General features: G+C 33.4%; 1 protein-coding gene across 9 annotated transcripts in view; it reads right to left on the reverse strand.

Moving 5' to 3' along the window:
- The window catches only part of LOC140058401 (voltage-dependent calcium channel subunit alpha-2/delta-1-like), a 63,798-nt gene extending 47,856 nt beyond the window's left edge, over nt 1-15,942 (reverse strand). For all 9 annotated transcript variants that reach the window (XM_072103986.1, XM_072103985.1, XM_072103984.1 and 6 more), the window contains exons 1-2: nt 15,781-15,942; nt 13,870-13,951 (exon numbers count right to left, since the gene is read on the reverse strand). In XM_072103986.1, coding sequence (XP_071960087.1) covers nt 13,870-13,951; nt 15,781-15,869 — 171 coding nt within the window. In that variant the 5' untranslated portion in view covers nt 15,870-15,942. The remainder of the gene's footprint in view (nt 1-13,869; nt 13,952-15,780) is intronic.
- Nucleotides 15,943-22,473: the final 6,531 nt, after the last annotated feature.

Here is a 22,473-nt window from a genome sequence, read left to right on the forward strand (position 1 = left end):
CAAGTAGCAGATATACACACCAGATATACATATCAGTGGCAGATGTACACAACTGGCAGATACACACAACTGGCAGATACACACAAGTGGCAGATACATACCAGTGGCAGATACACACCAGTGGCAGATACACACCAGTGGCAGATACACACCAGTGGCAGATACACACCAGTGGTATTTAAAGCAGGCCTGAGGGCATATAAAACAACGTCGAATAATCAACAAACAAATAAGAAAGTAAAAGCAGTGTACTTGAGTTTCTTGCCCTCGTTATGTCAAATAATGTTAGAGAAATAGGACAAATTAAAGCCGTCTAATACCACAGTCCATTTGTAGTACAATATTTGTATTATAATAATTGCATTGTAATTCTGTGGAATTTACCATTATGCCCTATGAGACCAACTTATAATTTGCTTGGTTTTATCTGGATATTTTCCCAATAAAACTAGAATTTATAAAACGGCATAAAATAATTAGAATTTGCACATGATCGAACATGCTATTATGGCAAATGCCTTTAATGTATGTTATTCTGTGAAAAGCAGAAAAAATAAAATGTGTAAAAGTTTTGATGAAAGTTTTTATACCAAAATTCACTAGGATTTAAAAGCAATATGGCATAATGTTAAGGGATATCAGATTAACATACGAGAGGTATGGGATTCAGAGCTCCCTGCCATATTGATTGTATTCTATAGGGGACACTTTCCTAGCCTCGTCCTTTGAATGGGATATAATGCCATTGGTCCTAGTGTATATATTGCATGTGCATGATAAACAACCTTTGGGGAGATTACTGTACTGTAGGTCTCCTGATCATGGTCCGGTACAGATTACTGTACTGTAGGTCTCCTGATCATGGTCCGGTACAGATTACTGTACAGGTAGGTCTCCTGATCATGGTCCGGTACAGATTACTGTACTGTAGGTCTCCTGATCATGGTCCGGTACAGATTACTGTACTGTAGGTCTCCTGATCATGGTCCGGTACAGATTACTGTACTGTAGGTCTCCTGATCATGGTCCGGTACAGATTACTGTACTGTAGGTCTCCTGATCATGGTCCGGTACAGATTACTGTACTGTAGGTCTCCTGATCATGGTCCGGTACAGATTACTGTACTGTAGGTCTCCTGATCATGGTCCGGTACAGATTACTGTACTGTAGGTCTCCTGATCATGGTCCGGTACAGTCTTGAACTGAAGACACTGTTTTTAAAAGTAGTCAACAGTATACATCCACTAATGTACTGAAGGCATTAATTGGTGAATGAGATCATTGACAACATTCAATGCTCCCTAGGGTCACATCATGTCCAACCCTAGCGCCACTTTCTATCATTTTAACATCAATCAAATTTTGTCTTGGGCATATCAATAAATATTACAAACAAATCGGCATATTTGTACGGTCTATAAGTACTGTCTATATTTTCTTCTTATCTATTTTGATTTTGCCCTTTTGAATTAGTCAACGTCATTGGCTGACGTAGTCACTGTTACAATATAGCATCAGATATTATTGTCTATCATGAAAACTGGTGAAAAATACACCCACTATGTAAACCATCTGAATAAATCACATCAAATTAATGTGAACAATTTAATACGGAACAAAATATTATGGCATTTTTAAGGATGCAGTAAGAAGAATTTGTTTTTAGAAGTAAAATTGAGATGTGGTAATTAACTCTGTGGGAATCTTTCAAATAAATAGTAAATTTACCAATGTAAATTCAATAAACGTTGGCTGTGTGTGATTACCAAAAGAAGAGGTTGCTGATGGTACTGTATAGGTTTGAGTAAGATCCCTAATTCTTGTCTTTTTTGCCAATAACACTGCTGATACTGTATATGTACTGTATATTTACTGTAGCAGCTGCAGTAGAATCATTTTGATAATTCCTATCTTTTTTCTACACTCTTAAGCAAACTTTTATATAATATTTTCGTATTAAATATTCTCAAGGTTGATAGGTAGTTGTTGATGTAATATGTAATCTCCTTTTCTCTGCCATTTATCTGCCTGAAGTAGATCACAACAGCAAAGTAGATACTATTGCTTGTTACTCTTTGACATTAAGAACTTCTAGAATACGCTGTTTACAGTTTGTCCCTAGACGCAAATACCTGATCAGATTGCTTATACATTAACACTAGGAAAGTACATATTTAAACAGGTGATTGTATCCTGAATCCAAAAATCTATTTTATAAGTATACAATATACACAGTAAAGATATACAAATGAACTGTATAAAATATATAACTAAATATTTCCTATTCAAAGCCTCAATAACAAATGATTATGTGCAAAGAATGGTGGTGACATTTTGTTTTGATAATTTGCAGTTATTCTATTTGATCAATTGGCTAATCTACAGCATCCTCCCTGCATGCAACACTACCAATGAATACAACCTTAATATACCAATGTAATGTTATGACATTTTATGTTACCTGTATATTAGCTCAAATTTGTTTCAAATACAAAAACTAGAAATAGTGTTGGTAATCTATGAGTGCCTCTTAATACCTGGACCAAGTTAGATCTGCAAGGGGAAACTCAAAAAGTGTGGCCAAAAAGTTAGACCACATGTATTCAGTTTTTGTAATTGTTGTTGTCTAACATCGCAGCAGGTGATAGGCACAAAATAGGTAACAGTCTTCAAACAATTTTCAATAAATAGCAATGTATAGATTTGAAATATTACAGTATAATAACAATAATTAATAATAAATACATGTTTAGGGCCAATTTAACAAAATAATGATTACCTCAATAATAAAAAATAAATTTCACAATTAGTAATATGTATAGTACTAAAATGTCATGCAATAATGTATAAAATAAATGAAAATGTTCACTCTAATCTAAAGCAATGAAATTGTACACACATGCAGACAGGTAAAAAACAGCAATTTCTTAATTTGATATTAATCCAATCTTAATAACATATCAACGTTAAATTAATTAGTACATGGCAGTAACTAATAACAATATGCTTATACCAAATTTAAGAAGCTTAAGAATTAATTCCCAATACTGGCCATCTTAATCTTATTACAAACACAAAAGAAACATTGTATGTTTCGAAAATGGTTGTCGGGCAATAACAATTACGATCGTCTTCCGCTTGATCCACATGACAATATTGTAAATATCGATTGGTATCCGTCGATATAAATCATTTAGGTGAATGAGTTACTATGGAAAGGCAACAGACAATACAAACAATAAGACTACTTGAGTTAATTAATATAGAAATGGAAACATGGAATACAAATAAGATATTGGCTAAAAGTGCAGTGATAGTGTTACTACTAAACTATTGGCTAAAAGTGCAGTGATAGTGTTACTACTAAACTATTGGCTAAAAGTGCAGTGATAGTGTTACTACTAAACTATTGGCTAAAAGTGCAGTGATAGTGTTACTACTAAACTATTGGCTAAAAGTGCAGTGACACCTCTATTAAGGAGACACCTCTATTAAGGAGACACCTCTATTAAGGAGACACCTCTATTAAGGAGACACCTCTATTAAGGAGACACCTCTATTAAGGAGACATCTCTATTAAGGAGATACCTCTATTAAGGAGACACCTCTATTAGTGAAACACCTCTATTAAGGAGACACCTCTATTAAGGAGACACCTCTATTAAGGAGACACCTCTATTAAGGAGACACCTCTATTAAGGAGACACCTCTATTAAGGAGACACCTCTATTAAGGAGACACCTCTATTAAGGAGACACCTCTATTAAGGAGACACCTCTATTAAGGAGACACCTCTATTAAGGAGACACCTCTATTAAGGAGACACCTCTATTAAGGTGACACCTCTATTAAGGAGACACCTCTATTAAGGAGACACCTCTATTAAGGAGACACCTCTATTAAGGTGACACCTCTATTAAGGAGACACCTCTATTAAGGAGACACCTCTATTAAGGAGACACCTCTATTAAGGAGACACCTCTCTTAAGGAGATACCTCTATTAAGGAGACACCTCTATTAAGGAGACACCTCTATTAAGGAGACACCTCTATTAAGGAGACACCTCTATTAAGGAGACACCTCTATTAAGGTGACACCTCTATTAAGGAGACACCTCTATTAAGGAGACACCTCTATTAAGGAAACACCTCTATTAAGGTGACACCTCTATTAAGGAGACACCTCTATTAAGGAGACACCTCTATTAAGGTGACACCTCTATTAAGGAGACACCTCTCTTAAGGAGATACCTCTATTAAGGAGACACCTCTATTAGTGAAACACCTCTATTAAGGAGACACCTCTATTAAGGAGACACCTCTATTAAGGTGACACCTCTATTAAAGAGACACCTCTATTAAGGAGACACCTCTATTAAGGAGACACCTCTATTAAGGAGACACCTCTATTAAGGAGACACCTCTATTAAGGAGACATCTCTATTAAGGAGATACCTCTATTAAGGAGACACCTCTATTAGTGAAACACCTCTATTAAGGAGACACCTCTATTAAGGAGACACCTCTATTAAGGTGACACCTCTATTAAGGAGACACCTCTATTAAGGAGACACCTCTATTAAGGAGACACCTCTATTAAGGAGACACCTCTATTAAGGAGACACCTCTATTAAGGAGACACCTCTATTAAGGAGACACCTCTATTAAGGAGACACCTCTATTAAGGTGACACCTCTATTAAGGAGACACCTCTATTAAGGAGACACCTCTATTAAGGTGACACCTCTATTAAGGAGACACCTCTATTAAGGAGACACCTCTATTAAGGAGACACCTCTATTAAGGAGACACCTCTATTAAGGTGACACCTCTATTAAGGAGACACCTCTATTAAGGAGACACCTCTATTAAGGAGACACCTCTATTAAGGAGACACCTCTATTAAGGTGACACCTCTATTAAGGAGACACCTCTATTAAGGAGACACCTCTATTAAGGAGACACCTCTATTAAGGAGACACCTCTCTTAAGGAGATACCTCTATTAAGGAGACACCTCTATTAGTGAAACACCTCTATTAAGGAGACACCTCTATTAAGGAGACACCTCTATTAGTGAAACACCTCTATTAGTGAAACACCTCTACTAAGGAGACACCTCTATTAGTGAAACACCTCTATTAAGGAGACACCTCTATTAGTGAAACACCTCTATTAGTGAAACACCTCTATTAGTGAAACACCTCTATTAAGGAGACAATTTTCTGTAAACAATCGAGGAGTTCTATTTTCAACAATACAGCCAACCCTATTCAGAGGACATCCCAATAGCGGACACCTCTATTAAGGAAACAATTTTCTGTAAACAATCAAAGTAAATATATATATAATTAATAACACTACATCCAGCCTCTATTCTGAGGAAGCCTCTATTCTGAGGACACCCCTATTATGAGGAAGCCTCTATTCTGAGGAAGCCTCTATTATGAGGAAGCCTCTATTATGAGGACACTCCTATTCTGAGGACACCCCTATTATGAGGAAGCCTCTATTCTGAGGAAGCCTCTATTATGAGGACACCCCTATTATGAGGACACCCCTATTATGAGGACACCCCTATTATGAGGACACCCCTATTAAGAAGAAACTTTTTTAGGTGCCTAAGGTGTCCCTCATTAGGGTTCTATATATTTTTATATTTTCACACAATGACCAAATTGCAATTAAAAATATAAATTTTAGGTTGAAAATTACTGCATTATTCAGAGTGTATACTGTAGTAATTATATATTCCTAATTTGTAATATGCAGCCAGTTGAATACTTATTCAAAATGAATATTTAATATACAATTATATATCTTGTTGTTTATCTAATATATCCTTTCGTTGCAATTAATCAATCGATTAATCAATTTGTATAGCGCTATTCAACAATCTTTACTCATACGGTATATTGACATTGCTGACAAAAGATCAGAACAAGCCCCTACTTTCACCTCCTTTATTGTATTTTTTGTGTAAAACTTGTACTAATATTATTAGGAACATTTTAATTTTTAAATGTAATCTGGGGTCTCTTCTATACAAGCCTTCCTAATTTCCTGAGACTCAATTTCATTATTAAATTTAAACATTGTAGTAAATTATTTTCACATAATGATTTGATGATTAAACGTATTCATTACAGGACTTCATTTATGAATATACTGTATTCTTGCAATGTCATCAAGGATAATGATATGAATAATGTATTGAAAACAGAATTATATTATTCAATCATACTTTTATTTAAATCATTCAATATATGAATATAATAATTTTCCTATTTGCGAAACATAATGGATTTGGTAATTTACAATAATAACCTCTGCTTTTACAGAAAACTGAAGATATTGTATTTATGCGACCAATGCAAAGTAATTATAAATCATAGAGTCTTGCTATTGCAGAAAGCATGATTCATAATATGTAAATCTTTATATCATTAAATCTATCTAATAAGAAGTGTCTAACATCAACGAAATACAAGCATGAATAGAGTTATTTTGCCAAATGACATTCTCGCTTTTTTAATCACAGAAATTATAGTCTAATCTAACAGACTCATTATAACAGTGAAGTAGTTTGATTGCTTTGATATTATTCAGAAAAAATAATCAATTACTTGTAGCTTGAACACCAGTGTTAAGTTGCTTTAGGTGTGTTAGGGATAATTCCTAAAACTATTTTAAAGACGAAGTGATGATTGTGAAATTAAACACTGATTACAACAATCCTTAACAATCACAGAAATTAATGACTGAAAATTATGAAAATAAAAATATGCAAAAATACAAGACTTGACAAAAACATGGTCATTAAATTTGAAGAGATACAAAATTTATTTGGTAATTGTACCTTTTCATACCAAGTTACTATAAGGCTCAATACAAATTGTTCATTAAATATAGTGGAGCTGTAGCTTAGTGGCTTACATGGTTGCCTTTCAATCTTAAAGTCAAAGGTTCGATCCTGAACTAGTGCCAGGGTTATAAACTCATGAACTCTCGCTACTTAACTCACACTCCCTATAGCCTCAAATGAGACGAAGGGTTTATGAATCTTGTAGTTTTCATTTTCTTGACAAATTCTCTTGATCCTTAAGGTCTACTAACATTCCTCCTGTACTCAGCTGGTACTACACAGGAATGAAACATTAGTTTACGATGTTGACAGCTTTTTTTACGACTTCTATTTTGCATCATATCTACTGTGTTGCTTTATTGCCAAAGGAAAAGACATTTTTTTACGACAGAAACCAATTTCTATTTATTGAGCAATCAAAGTATCTAAATATTTTGTTTCATGATTTGGCAGAATATTACACTAGCGAACTACAAAAATACTGACCGTACAGATTGTCAACAAAATAATAAACTAAGGGTAAATCACTAATAGAAATTACTTTTTAAATATAATCTCAAAAAAGGATACATGCATTATACAGTAGCTAGAAATTTATTATAGTAATATTTCATATTTTATTTTATCTGTGGATTGCAACTGACAACACTAAAAACAATGTTAAAGGGTAAATCCAGAATAGAAATGACTGTTTAAATAAACTGTAGTGTCAGCAGACATAAACATGTTTACTGTTTAATGCCTTTGTGGACAGGGTGTGTCTCAACAAAACAGGGAGAATGATAGCAGGGTAATGTTTCAAAAACCCCTTTCACCATCTGCTTAAAACTACAGTAAATCAGTGAACATATTTAATCAGTGCATGGAGCAACCTACATAAAATGAGAAATGGAACTATTATGATCAAATCTTGTTCTTCTTGTGTTGGGTTACCACAGTACTGAACAGTAATTAACATGACTATAGTAATACCGAAATGTATAAATGTCAGGTTTACATTTTTAATGAATAATAAATACATAACATTTAAATGATTGACCCATTTACATTTAAATGACATTCTTTAATCATTAGTAATTATGTTTTGTACAGCTAATGAATAATTCATTTTTAACTGATTAAAGTACAGTATATTGTATGCTACAAACAGTATTATACTTTTAAAATGGCACTAAAGTTTCTGAGTTCAAATCCAATTTGAATCCACAGTATTTTCATTTCATTATTAAAACCACTACAAATTAAAATATTTTATTCCATAAATTAAAAGCAAACTCATTTATGAGTGTTGTTTAAATATTACACATGACATTAAACTTCTGTAGTAGCTAATTTGCTAATAAAGATTAGGACAAATTAATGCTCGACAAAGAGACTGAATGTCGAGGTACAACAATGGCTTAAAAGAACTATCTACTGTAGATTCATAATGTACGGTGCACATTTGTAAACAGTGCCATTATTTCTACTATCAAGTGTGTTTACTAGACTGTAGGATTAGCTTTATTGCTAAATTGCAGAATATTTTCTCACTAGTGTATTGAATATAGATATTGTTACTGTATAGCAAGCTACTATATACTCTGCCAATTATTGTAGTAGTACTATACTGTAGAACTATACAAATTAGCGCATTAAGGTTTCATGAGTACTGTTATACAGCAATCGCTAACATTGGAAGGTAGGGAAAATTAGGCCTGGCTCAACTGCTATGAGGTATATATTCTACCATGGACCAGATTTTATTCTCATTTCAAGGAATAAACATTTTGTTTTTTTTGTTGAGATTTTTCACCACAAAACTATCACTTTATTACTAAGATAATTATTTTAAATCTAGACAATTGAAGTGTCTCAAACAAGTTAATTCAAATTACAATATTTGGAATGCAGTTTCTATGCTGATTCATTTTACTGTAATCAATACAGTAATTATATTTTCACTAATCTTTACTAGTTACCGCTACCTTTATAAGATTAGGCATTCTTGGTCTGTAGGCCTACATTTAAAATGTTAACGATATTTGAAATAATAAACTAAATTGAATTGTTTTACAATCATTTGTATTAAATTGTAAATATTGAGTAACACAATAAAATCGCAATTGCAACGAATTTGTCTCAATTTCTTATGCCATAATTCAAAGGATCTCCTGTATTGTAAAACATATCTTCGCCTTTCAGACAACTGTTCATGCAATTTCGATGAAACAACTCTTACAACCAAAAGGTCATGTCGAGTACTGGATTGGTTTGAAATGGTTAACGACAACGTCAGTTTGCATTCAACATGACAAACTGAGTAACTATTGTACAACCTAGACTACAGTATGTGACACTCGTTTGGGAAGCCATCAAACTTGATTAATCATAAAGCTCTATCTATTCTACAGCAGAGGTCCCAACTTCGGAAAGTCCATTCGCAGGAGATTTTGTCGTGAACCACATTCAATTCGCCGGGGCGTCGAAAGTCAACGCGCGGGGAATCGAAAATCAACAAGCGTCGTTTACATCTCTTAATTAACTAAATATGTTACATATATAATATACAATATTTACTCATAAGTTGGCTTAATTTTTACATAGGTTTATCCATCAGTATTTTTACATTCTTATTTTTTTATGGACACATCCTCAGTACAAAGAATTTAAAAAATATATACTGTATTTTAACTAAAATTCAGTATATAAAATAATTTAATAACTTAATTACATAATGTACAATATTTACGCATGATAGTATTGCCGAATAGAATAACTATTTATTCCGTCTTATTCTACATTATTACGCGAGTTAACATATTATTTCAGATGAAAAACATTGAGTTTTATATTGTTTTATCCATACGTAATTACACGTTAAAATGTAGGCCGTTTTATGAGGTATTTCGCCGATTTCTTATCGCTGGGAAATTCCCCACCAGCGACATCGATCGATCGAAGAGTAGGCCTAGCGTGCATGCCGGAACGGGTGGATTATTGCTATATAAAGTTTTAACAAAAGAGCTTACGACAATCTTAGGTAAATTTTTATTAAACGTAGGCCTACTTGCTTGGCGAATCCATGCCTTTACATTTAACATGTTCATATTATCGGAATCGGGAAATTTGAAAATGCGGTAAAAAAATCAAAATGCGGTAGAAAACGTCGAGATAGCGGTAGATGGGTACTAAAAGCGGTAGACTACCGCGAGTAGCGGTAGACTTGGGACCCCTGCTACAGTACACTATCAAACTTTATGTAACAACAAAATGGTATGTTCCCATGTACAGTACTGTAGGGACATGATGATGTCATATCATTTCCATATTTGGGCACATCACACTTTTTTTGTCAAACTAGTTTTGATATTGTAGACAGAGCTTAAAGCAAGCTCTTTTCTCTACCAGAAACATTTGAATACCTCTGAATTAAAACATATAAGAAAAAAAAACCTAACCCATTGGAAAGAAAAAACGACACAAAAAAGAGAGTTACCGATAACAAAAAAAGTTACATCGGCTGTAACAGTAACACTGATATGATTCAGATTTTTATAAAAGCTTAATCCATTTTATCATGAATAACTCTAGTGTATGTGAACACAGACAATCATTGATCATGATGAGGAAATGTGAAAGTAACTGTAAAACATAAACATTATTTTAAATCACCAACAACCATTAATTGAGCTCCATCAAATATGTTCCAACAAACTTTAATTCATACTATAAATTTTGATGAGGCCATTAAAGAATAATCTTTTAGGCTGACATTAAAAATTGAAAAAACAACCTTTTCTAAGTCTTTAATTACCACCTGAGCAACTTATTTCATCAGGATTCAATAACAAAAAGAGGTTCTTCAGGAAAAATCACTGCCTGTTATTTTTTTGAATGAATTGAATCATTTAATAACTAATAACATTATTATTTTATGTGACTATATCGCTATCAAAGTACAGTATTTTAAATCTCAACAGACTTGGAAAGTGTCTATCTTATGCATAGTCTAAAAGCTATTAAATTACTAGATATCATGCAATGAATATTTGAATAAATTTGCATATAATTATAATACACTTCAAAGAATTCTTTCTATCTATTTCAGTGACCTTGGACACCATCTTGTAAGATGAGTCACATTGTAATTTTTTTTTATTTGAAGTTTTGAATAAACAGCTACAGTATGTATTTATGTTTCAACTATTCTATTTCAAACTATTATCTATTCAAAAATTCTCAAAAATATTATTTGAAATCAATGAATGTATAGTATAATTAGTTCCGTTTGTAGTGTGACATATGACATTTAAAACGTAGAATACAAGCTAATTGATAAATACCTATTAGATTATTTCACAAAAACCTAGCCATGATACAAATTTATCATTTTTTCAAAGGGCCCTTTTTTTTCTGGTGATTTTCTTTTACATCCATTTTTTAACTACAGTATAATAATAGAAAGTGTTTTTTTTTTGTTATTTCATTTTCTTATTGTGTTTTGTTGTTGTTTAATTTAGTATTCAGATTCATTTTAACAGGGTTACATTAGTTGATAATCAATAATTTTCATAGTATTTCTATGTCTTAATAATAATATACTGTATGTACTGTATGGCTGTCAATGCCTTATTACTGTATGGGATAATACTCCATGCTTATTATAATGCAGAATATGTTTAAAGGTACTTAAAATACAATTCTTTTTACATGCTTGAATGACGCCATTCACTAACAATAACGAAATTATACAGTATACAAAAATACACTCTTCTATTAAATGCAATATCACGGAGTCTGGCTGGCATAAACACAGTGGTAAAACCTAATTGTACATCAGTGATACAGTATATAACAAGGCAGGTATTCCGTTTTTTTGAGTACAATATTGTATCTTAATTCAAGATACAGGTACTGTACATAACAGTAGAGGGAGCTTTTGATTTGTGACAACTGAGGACCGTGGACCAACCTAGGTCAGGTCATAGAGATATCACTATAATATCTCTATGGTCAGGTCAATCGCTACTAAATTCAAATACCCTTTAAAAATATTTAAAGATAACACCTTTATGGTGAACATGGTTTTCCGTAGCAAAAAGTAAAGATTGTATCAATTGTTATTATTACTAACTAATAAAGCTATACATATTATTAAGTATCTTAATATTAACATAATTCATAAAAATTTTAATATCAAAAAGCTTTTAAAAATATATTAGTCACAATCTTCTTTAATAATTCTAGTCACGTAACATACCTAAGAAGAACCCTAATCTTATATGAAACAAGCCCATCCCTTATTAGGTACCATCTTGAACAGAGCAAAGATGTCATACATTTTATAGTTACTAAGGCAATAAATAATAATATATACACGTACTACAGGCAATATAATTTATTCTAGAAGAGAAATCTTGTCATGTTAATCCCTTGTTAAAAAAAGCTTTTGGATTTGGATAAATTGCTTTATAAAAAAAACCAGAATATTTGTAATAAGTTAAGATACATTGTTAAGGTTGGCATCAAGCTCATTTAAAAGTTTGGGACGAGAAACAAAAATAAAATTGAGATATCCCTAGTCCAACTATTTAAAGACCCCTTCCCTGCAATTTTGGACGTTTTTTGGAAAATAATACATATATATCACTTTAAAAACATTAAACCATGTCATTCCTTGTCTTAAATGTACGTTTTATAATAAATTATGATAAATTATGATAAAAAGTGAGAAACAATGCACTACCTAAGTAGCTCGCGGCGATCGACCTCTCGTGGACGGTCTTAGGCCTAGCCTAGCTAGGCTTAGTTTTGTAGGCCCAGCTGGTAAACATCGGTAACGTACGAACATCGTACGCTAGCTATATACCTAGCCTGACGTTGTATAGTTGCTGCATTAATTGTCTTTCTATTTTTGCCAGACTCCGTTGATACAAATTGGGGAAAACCCGGTATTTTCGCTGAAAAGTTAGGAGTATTCCATTTGTTTTGGCCTCACGATCGATCGAAAAGTGGGCGAATTACAGGTGAAAAACAAAAATATCAATCCGCGCGCAATGCATTTTGGGATTTATAGCGGGCCGCTATAATTATTAGAATCGACTTATTTTTCACCGTTTAAAGACGAAAAAAGTTATCGCAATAGGACCATATAGTATTATTTTTACATTAAATATAGTTTGTGATCTTAAATTAGATCTAAAAAACGTAGGGAAGGGGGCTTTAACTGAACTGCGTATGCTATTAACATCATTTTTTATAGAAATCAATGCGAAAAAATGTATCAAATAATATTTGAGCATTTACAGTATAACATGGACTGCTAAGAAACATCTAAGCTCTGTACAGGTATGTGCCCAAATATGGTAGTGATATGGCCAAATATGGTAGTGATACAGTAACATCATCATGTCCATATATGGGTACATCACATTTGTTGTCGCATAATGTTTGATAGTGTAGACAGAGCTTAAAATGGCAGTGAACATACTGCACACCATATGTTAATAACATTACACATTTCATTAACTCTGCATAAAGCAGAAATCAATAATTGGAACATGATATGCAGTTATTTACTCCTAAGCTGTAACAATCAGCTAACCTACAAAATGACCCCTTAATTATAATAATCATAATACCAAACAACCACCAAATTAGGATGCATGAACGACACACATTTTAGCTTCCATGTTGTTTGTAGTTAATTAACATAAAAGGAAAACTAAGAAGGGGGGTCTGTTAAAAATCTTTATTAAAATCATTTTTTAAATTGACCAAAGAGATATTTAATAGCTACTGTATGATACCTTGTTTTCACAGACAAATGATGATTTTATAGTTGACCCTCACTGGATCTCCTTCCAGGAAAAATATTGTGGGAGGTTTGAATAATAGTTAGTAAAGGCTTAGAGGTTTGCACAGTTTACAGATACAGTATCATATTATGTCTCGGCAAATTTAAACTTATTTGGCATGTATTGACCAATTTCTAACAAAATAAGCTTTACAATGCTACTTACATCTTGCAGTTTTGATGGCATCATTTTTTTATTAAGGTGATTTACTAGGTCCAACTGTATTCTTGATGCCATTTCTTTCACTCTACAAAAGAAATATAATTCAAGTTCAAATGTGTATGAAAGTAATCAAATATAGGGGCACGGTCTGGTTTCCCACAGGACTAAATATTACCATACCACTGTACCATAGAAATTACTTTATTAATGCTCATACAATTAGATCTTTAGCATGGTTTTCCCATTTCATTTATTTATGGATTTGTAAAAGGGCGCTTTATTTTAAATTATTTACTGTACCACACCCATCACTTGATTACAGTTCCAAATCTGATAAGAACTAAGGTTATGTTTATATATTGACAAACAACAATTATTTTATGCAGGTCCGTTAATTCAATTTTTTTATATTTTATCTTGATTATAGATTTTTATGATTTGGAACCTGAAGATGACACTGTAGAAAATATCTGATAGTAGAACAAGTTTTCTCAGATACAAGTGCTGTACATAATCAAAAGTGTACAACACATTTGTAAGGAGGAAGGGTGGATTAACTAACTGCTGTACAACACCTGTTGTGGATAATATTATGGGATGAGTAATTACAGTAATTAATATAATTTTGATTTATTACAATTTTCATTACAATTTGGTGCTAGTGTAAAATTCTCATTAAGACGTGTAGGCTAATATTATATTGTCATGTATTAAATTCTTATTAAGACGTGTAGGCTAATATTGTATTGTCATGTATTAATTATAATCATAATATAATATATAACTTTTTTTATGAAATAATATTATACAAATAATGAATAAATTATATATAATTACTGTATATATATAATTTATTTATTATTTGTATATTATATAATAATAATAAATAAATTATTTATTCAATAGATAATGATTTCTGTATTTCTCTTATACTGAGTAATAGTTTACAAATATTGATGATTTACGTACAATGCAAATCCATCTTCAATTAGATTTATGACGTAGTGTATGATCAGATTTATTGACTATAATTATTTACGAGTTGGGCAAATTGTGAATTTTATAAAGGATGGTATAATATTATTATGAAATGAAATAATAACTACTGGTACGGTAAGTGAAACGTTCAATATTGACACTGTACTACTACTGATAAATTTAGAAAAACAAACATGTTAAATGGATCCAAAAATAATCATTATTAAATGTATACAGTAATTCATAATTGTCAGCATATTATTATGTTTATTTATTGTATGCAAGGCTCGCAGAATAACCTGCCTGATTTTCTTGGGCCACCGAAAAAGCATGTCGAACATAGAATTTCAATGCAGGTGGAAAAGGAAAATGGAAATTAACTAATGGTTTTTATCACAAAACAATTTTACAATATATATGGGCAGGTAAAACTTGTTTGGGAGCAACCAAATTGTAGCCCAATTCTGCGAATCAAATGTTTGACAGGAAAGAAAAGCTTGAAATAAAACCTTCTAAAGCTCAGGGAAAAAAGAAAATAAATGATTAATTTGTGATAAAGAAAACAAATGTGTTACAAAATCATAAATGATCAATTATTAAATCATATGCATCATTAAAAAAAGACCAATCTATCCCTTTCATATTGAATATTCAGTTGACATGGTTGGTGCTGCTTAAAATCCTATTAAGTTTTTTCTCACCAAAAAACGATAACAAAACACTGTAAGCGCACTCCTAAATATGTGTACATTTTCCTGTGAATGGATTTTTATCAGAAAAGTAAAACAAAAATGATCTGCCAGTCATTGAAAGACGCAGAAGCAACAATTATTAATGAGGCAGGCACTGACTTAATTGACGCAGGCAGTCAGGCAGAAGAAAAAGATCCTGATGAGGCCTAAGCCTGAGAAGCCTAGCTAGTTAGCAGGTACTTACTCTTCCAAAGAAGGCACTGATGTATCTAATGTAAAAGTTCCAACTATACTGAAAATTAAAAGGTAAATAACAGCCCAGTAAGATGCCATTTTAAGCACTAAGTTCTCTCAAAAAAGGAGAGAATCGCTGGATTTTATTAGCTACGATAAGACATCAGACTACACTGGCAGACTATAAAATGGTATTGTGAATTTTGTGTTGACACTTTTTTGACAGTCGTCTTAAATGGCGCCCTCTCTAGTTTAGTAAGTCAATACTTATTTGTTCTTATAAAATTTGTATTTCAAGTACATATTATTGTTTCGTGACTAGTTAATACAAATCAAATTATAAAATGTTTTACAGCTAGGAGAAAGGAAAATACCCTCTTCGATTAAATTGATCATGAAAAAGTATTGTTGCAAAAAAAGGATTTGAAAGATTCTCTACTATAATGTTTTGTTTATGAATGTATTTTGATGAGAAGTTATAATCTTACTTGAAGAGTAAAATTATAACTAAATTTCATTAAACTATTGCCCAACTCCAGCCACATAGTTATTATATCCAACAGCTTAAAAACTGATTACTACTTGAACAAAGGAGATAAGTAACTCTGAGAATGTAGACCCAGATCTGTTTTTAACCAAATTGAATTTTACCAGAACTAGAGGATATTCATACCAATTGTTTAAAAAGCAACTATAGTCCAGTCAAAAATCACCCTCACCATGGTATAAGAACGTACCCTAATAAAATTTCATCCGTAGGTTCTATGTATATAGGTAATAACATTTCTTGATGTTGCGTCTTGCAAAACTTGGGATTTTACGAGAAAATTTGACTTTTATACCCAATTTATAACTACCTCATGTCGTATTATTGTGTACAGCGAATGCGACGAAGCGTGACTGAAATTATGAGACGCCGTTTGCGCCCGTTGAAAAATGCATTAACAAAGCTAAAAACCTATAAAAATTAATAGTTTATACAATAATTTAAATATAGTTTACAATAAATTGTATAATAAAATACATAACATATAAAGAAAACTCAAGTATAATCTCAAATATTTACAGATATGTGTTTAAAAATGTACAAATCAAAATGGCCTTCCATAAAATAAAGTGCGCCCTCACTCGTCATACTTTTATCGGACTTGTATGGATGGTTATACAAGGCATTAATAATACGAAACCCGATGCGGTTTGTTAGTTATTGCCTCTGCAAGAGGCAGAATATTATATTTTCACAAATATATTTCTAGTTTTTATCATGGAAAAAAAGAATTGTATATATTTAAACACATTACAACCTCCAGTCTACCATCATGATGGATTAAGTGAAGCGCCGTATTGTATATGCTATAGCGTAATGATCTTCTAGTTATCTGGTTATATTCTGGACATTCTTTTTTTCACAGCATTACTTGCGTGGATATCACAATGCATTTGTTTATTCGCGATTATAGTCAATATTAATTTGAGTAAGAATCATTTTTAAATGACAGTCCATTTCGCGTATACGATATAATAAAGATTTAAATTAATAAAGTACTCTGAAATATTTTCTCATTGGTTATCCGCAACAAAGAATCCTTGTGATTGTTAGTTTTGTTTAATTTTCTTTGAATTGTTTATTGGCATCGTATGATGTGTGAGACAATTTCGTGTTTTAGAAAATGTAATCCTGCCACCGAAGATTCTTTCTGTTCGAAGACTTCTGACGGATAACTGTGTTATTCTTTTACATTTAATTAATTAATTAATGTTCATCTTCACTTTTGGGAAAAATAGCCTACATCTTTTATGTTTAAAACGTAAGTTTATAAGCATTTGAATAAGCCAACAAATTAAACTACTGTGTTCTCCCAAGCTTTTTAAATTTTATTTAAATGCATTAAAATGTGTCGGACTCGGCGGATAACAATATTTGAAATAAATGCATATAAAACTTTTGTTCTGGACTTTACTTTTTTGTCCCAAGTGAGAACTTTCAGGCCGTGGAGGTGAACCGATCGTTAGTAGTATATGGAGTACTTCAGAGGGGAATGGAATGTCATACCCCGAGGGCATATTTCATATTTCTATTGTTTAATTTCCAGGTATTGTATTAATAATTAGTGGAAGGTCATTCTTTGTACCAGACCGGAAAGGAATGTCATTTCCCTAGGGTATATAATATATTTTCTATTGTTTAATTTCCTGTTATTGTAATATTAATTAGCGAAAGGTCATTCTTTGTTAGAGAAGGGGGTTTGTTATTTTGGCGGGGTTTTCATTTTGGCCTGGGTTAAAATATATTAGTGAAGGTAGTTCTTTGTTTGAGGATTGCTATTGTTATTTTTAGGCGGTTTGACCATTGCATAGGTCACCTTTGTTTAGTATTTCCTAATTTCTTTTGTTCATTGTTCTTTTTGTTTGGTACAATAGTTTTGTTTTTTATATTTTAGAGCCGTTTCTTTTTAGACATTGTAAGAAGAGGGACTGCTTTTTGTGACCTTTCCAGTTGTTTCGTCTATTTTATCGTAGAGTTACAGTATTTCGCTATGTCTGGAAGTATAGATTTTTCGTTAGGTAGCTGTGTAGATACAGTTATAATTATTAGCGATGATGAGGAGACTGTTGTTACAGGTAACGATATCGGTGGTCGGTACATGCGGACCAATGAGGGTGTACCCGCCGGTGTTGATGAAGGAGATGAGAGGGGTAGCCGGGCTACAAGTTGTATATTTACGTACGTAGATGAGGTGGAGAGAGAATTTTTATTGAAATTGGAATATTTAACCAGAGAAGTGTTTGTTTCTCAAATGTTAAACATGTGTTGGATGTTAAGTAAAGCGGCTTGTTATGGTTGCGAATTTGATAGGCCTGGTCAAAAAGATCATGACTTCTGTTTAATGAAATCTCCAGAAGAACAGATTGATTATTTTTATCGGGAGGTTCTGGATAAAGAGTATGTTACAGACGATACCGTGTACAGCGAGCTGAATAAGTACGAGGAATATTCATTACCACGGTATAGACATTTTGTTTACTTTCTCGTAAATACCTTGACTAATTCAGAGAACCTGTATAAGTTATTGTGTGAGGATATCTAAAACGTGTTTCGCACGTGCCACGGAACAACGATTGACCGGAAAACAAACAATTAACAATGCTTTAAGCCGCACGTGTTGTAGGGAGACAATTGATAGGAAAAACAATTAACAACGCTTTAGGCTAATTACTTTTAAAATGGTACTTCCGTACTCAACTGTATATATATCGGACCTGATGCAAACGAAATCATTCAGAACTATCAACCATCATTCGTTTCACTCTCTCTGTACATCACTCTACATACAATCGCTCAACATGAGTTTCAAAAACGTACCTGCTCCAAAATTAGCAATTGGTGAGAAGGCTCGTAGGACTATGAAAAGAGTTATGGGGAGTTCTAAAACTGATGAGTGTAGCAGTTTTAAAGTACCAACGATGACTTCTAACTCCTCGAAATTATTGGATCCTAGAAAATTTTTCAACAGTCAATCTAACGATTTGAGTAAAGCAACGAAGCCGTCAACAAGTAAAAAAACATTTCACTCTGCCTCAGGAATGAGCGCCAAGGATTATGCCGAAATGACCGGTGCTGAACCAAAGATTACAATAACCTCAACAAACAGGATTTTTCTGTCTGAAAAACGCCATGTAGTGGCCCAGCGCTGGGGTGAAGTTGTTTATGTTTGCCTCAGAGAATTTTATCAAACGGAAGAAAATGGTGCCTTCAAACCTGGGCCTGTAGGTATTAATTTACCCGTTCTGTTGTGGCAAAAACTTTTTACCAATATTGATTTAATTCTTCAAGCCCTAGACGATTTGCAAAGAGACATTAACTTGGTGGAGGCAGTAAGAATCCCTCTTTCGGACACACCTATAATACATGTGATAGTTAGTAACTGGAAAGAAGAGCAGTTTGTATGTATTCGCCGTTGTTACCAGGCCGAAGAAGGAGGCGAGTTTAAGCCCGGCAAAAAAGGTATAAACCTTCCAAAGAAACAATGGTACAAGTTGATCGAACAACACGGTGAAATACAAAAGATGATTGAAGAGGTTGATAAAGCAGTTACCGTCGACGGTGGTGTTGACGAAAACGATAACGGAGGACGCAGGCCTACATCAATGTTGAAATAACTTTCTTAACAATGAACTATAAATCAAATTATTTGTTTACCGACGTCATTTCCAATTTATTTGTATTCTTTTATTTTCACGATTATTCTAATTACTTGCAATTATTTTTAAAAGTATTAGTAAACCAAATGTATGTAAACTATATTTCCAATTGTACTATATTTGATTCGTGCGGTGTGTTAATAAAAAATATTGTTTGATAATTTACAACAAAAAAAATGTGGTTGTTCTTTTTTTAAAAGTAATGTTTTATGTGTGAGTGTTTCATTTCAACGAGTGAGAGAGTTATGGACAGACTATTAAGTTCTACGTACTACGACCCAAAAAACCCTGGTAGTTTCGGGGGTGTCGATCGACTTTATACAAACGTGAAAAATGACTCTAATATTTCAAAGACTGACGTTCAAGACTGGTTAGAAAAACAAGATACGTACACTCTTCATAAACCTATTCAAAGACGTTTTCAGAGAAACAGGGTGTTTGTTACAGCTATTGACGAGCAGTGGGAATTGGATCTCGTTGACTTGTCTTCTTTAAAAAAGTATAATAAACAAAACACGTTTCTTATTACGTGTATAGACGTACTTAGTAAATATGCATGGGTTTTACCTATAAAGAATAAATCTGCCGGTTCTATGCTTACTGCTATGAAAAAACTATTATCTGGAAAAAGAAAGCCATTAAAAATTCACACTGATAAAGGTACAGAGTTTACTAATCGTAAAGTTCAAGCGCTCCTAAAATCGTTGAATATACATTTTTTCACTACCAATAACGAAACAAAAGCTAGCATCGTGGAAAGATTCAATAGATCGCTGAAAACTAGGATGTGGAGATACTTTACATCAAAAGCTACTCGAAAATATATAGACGTACTTCCAAAATTGGTATCGAGTTACAATAATTCTAAACACAGATCAATCGGTATGGCGCCCTCACAGGTTACAAAAGATAACGAACATGAAGTTTGGGAAAATCTGTATAAAATGAAGCAAAAGAAACAAGTTCGGCCCAAGTTCAAAGAGGGTAATAAAGTGCGAATAAGTAGATACAAAATGCCTTTCGAGAAAGGTTACCTGGCAAACTGGACGGAGGAGATATTTAGGATACGTAAGCGTACCGGTTCGACCGTTCCCACATATAAACTGGAGGATTGGGACGGCGAAATCATAGAAGGTACTTTTTACGAAAAGGAATTGCAAAAAGTATCCAAAAGCGACAAGGATACGTATCGCGTGGAAGAAGTAATAAAGAAAAGAAAACGAGGAGGGAAAACGGAATATTTTGTTAAGTGGTTAGGTTATCCAGCCAAGTTCAACAGTTGGGTTCAGAATATTGCCCGGTAAACATCATGACGGCTCAGTTTTACGTCCTCTTACCTAGCAACAGTTCCATGAACTGTTTTCCCGAAAATACTCTTACGAGATACACGACCAAGCTGGCGGAGCCTATTCATTTGTACGGTGAATGGGAGGTTGGTTTAAGCGAAATTTATTATCCCCACACGTGGTATAACGTCGACGATACCAACAATAAATTGCTGGTGAATATAAGCGATAACGAATTAGAAGAAGAAGACTCGTCGATCGAAATAGCTATAGCCCCAGGGTTTTATTCAACCGGAGGTAAAGTGATTGATGCTCTTAACGAGGTTTTGGTTTCAAAGTCGTTACAGTCCAAAGTGAGATTTCGGTTCAGCTCAATTAAAGAAGTGATTAACGTGGAAACCGCCAAAGAAGCATCAGTTACGCTATTAAATGGATTACCCATATTACTCGGTATGGACGAATCATCGATTCCCCGAGGATCTATTACACACGGTTCTAGACCCGCGTACATTCATCACAGAGTGCCGACGTTGTTTTTGTACACCGATATAATCGAATCTCAACGAGTTGGAGACGCGAGCGTCCCTATTTTGAAAGCGCTACAAACCAGAGAATCAAACATGAAGAAAAATGTCGGACATACGTTTGCTAGTCCTCAATACAAAAGGGTGGTGAAAAAAGATATCGATACCATCCTTATAGATATAAGAAACGACACGGGAGAAAAGGTATCATTTCAACGAGGAAGGGTTCTCGCTAAACTACATTTCAGACAGGCCAGATCGTCGTACCTCGTTTAAAAAAACAACAACAAATAAATAAAGATGGGGGCAGATGATTACGAAGATTACTACGTCAGACAGGCTGGAGGTATCGACATACCGGTGTTCCAAGGGTCGTACAATCAAAGAGGGTTCGGGTTGGGAGGTATCTTGTCCGGTCTCTTTAAACAGGCTGTACCGCTGCTAAAGAAAGGTGCAAAGGCTCTCGGAAAACAAGCATTGCGCACGGGTGGCGAATTAGTGGGAGATGTTCTGAGCGGTAAAAACGTTAAACAAGCTGCAAAACGCAGATTTACTCAGGCGGGTCAACGTATCGTTTCCCAAAATGGTAACGGTAGGGTGAATAAAAAGAGAAAACGTAAGCGTAAAGGCATCAGTCGATCGAACGCAAAGAGAGTAAGAAGATCCTCCGATATATTCGATATCTAAAAA

Source organism: Antedon mediterranea, chromosome 9, assembly GCF_964355755.1.
Source record: "Antedon mediterranea chromosome 9, ecAntMedi1.1, whole genome shotgun sequence".
Lineage (NCBI taxonomy): Eukaryota > Metazoa > Echinodermata > Crinoidea > Comatulida > Antedonidae > Antedon > Antedon mediterranea.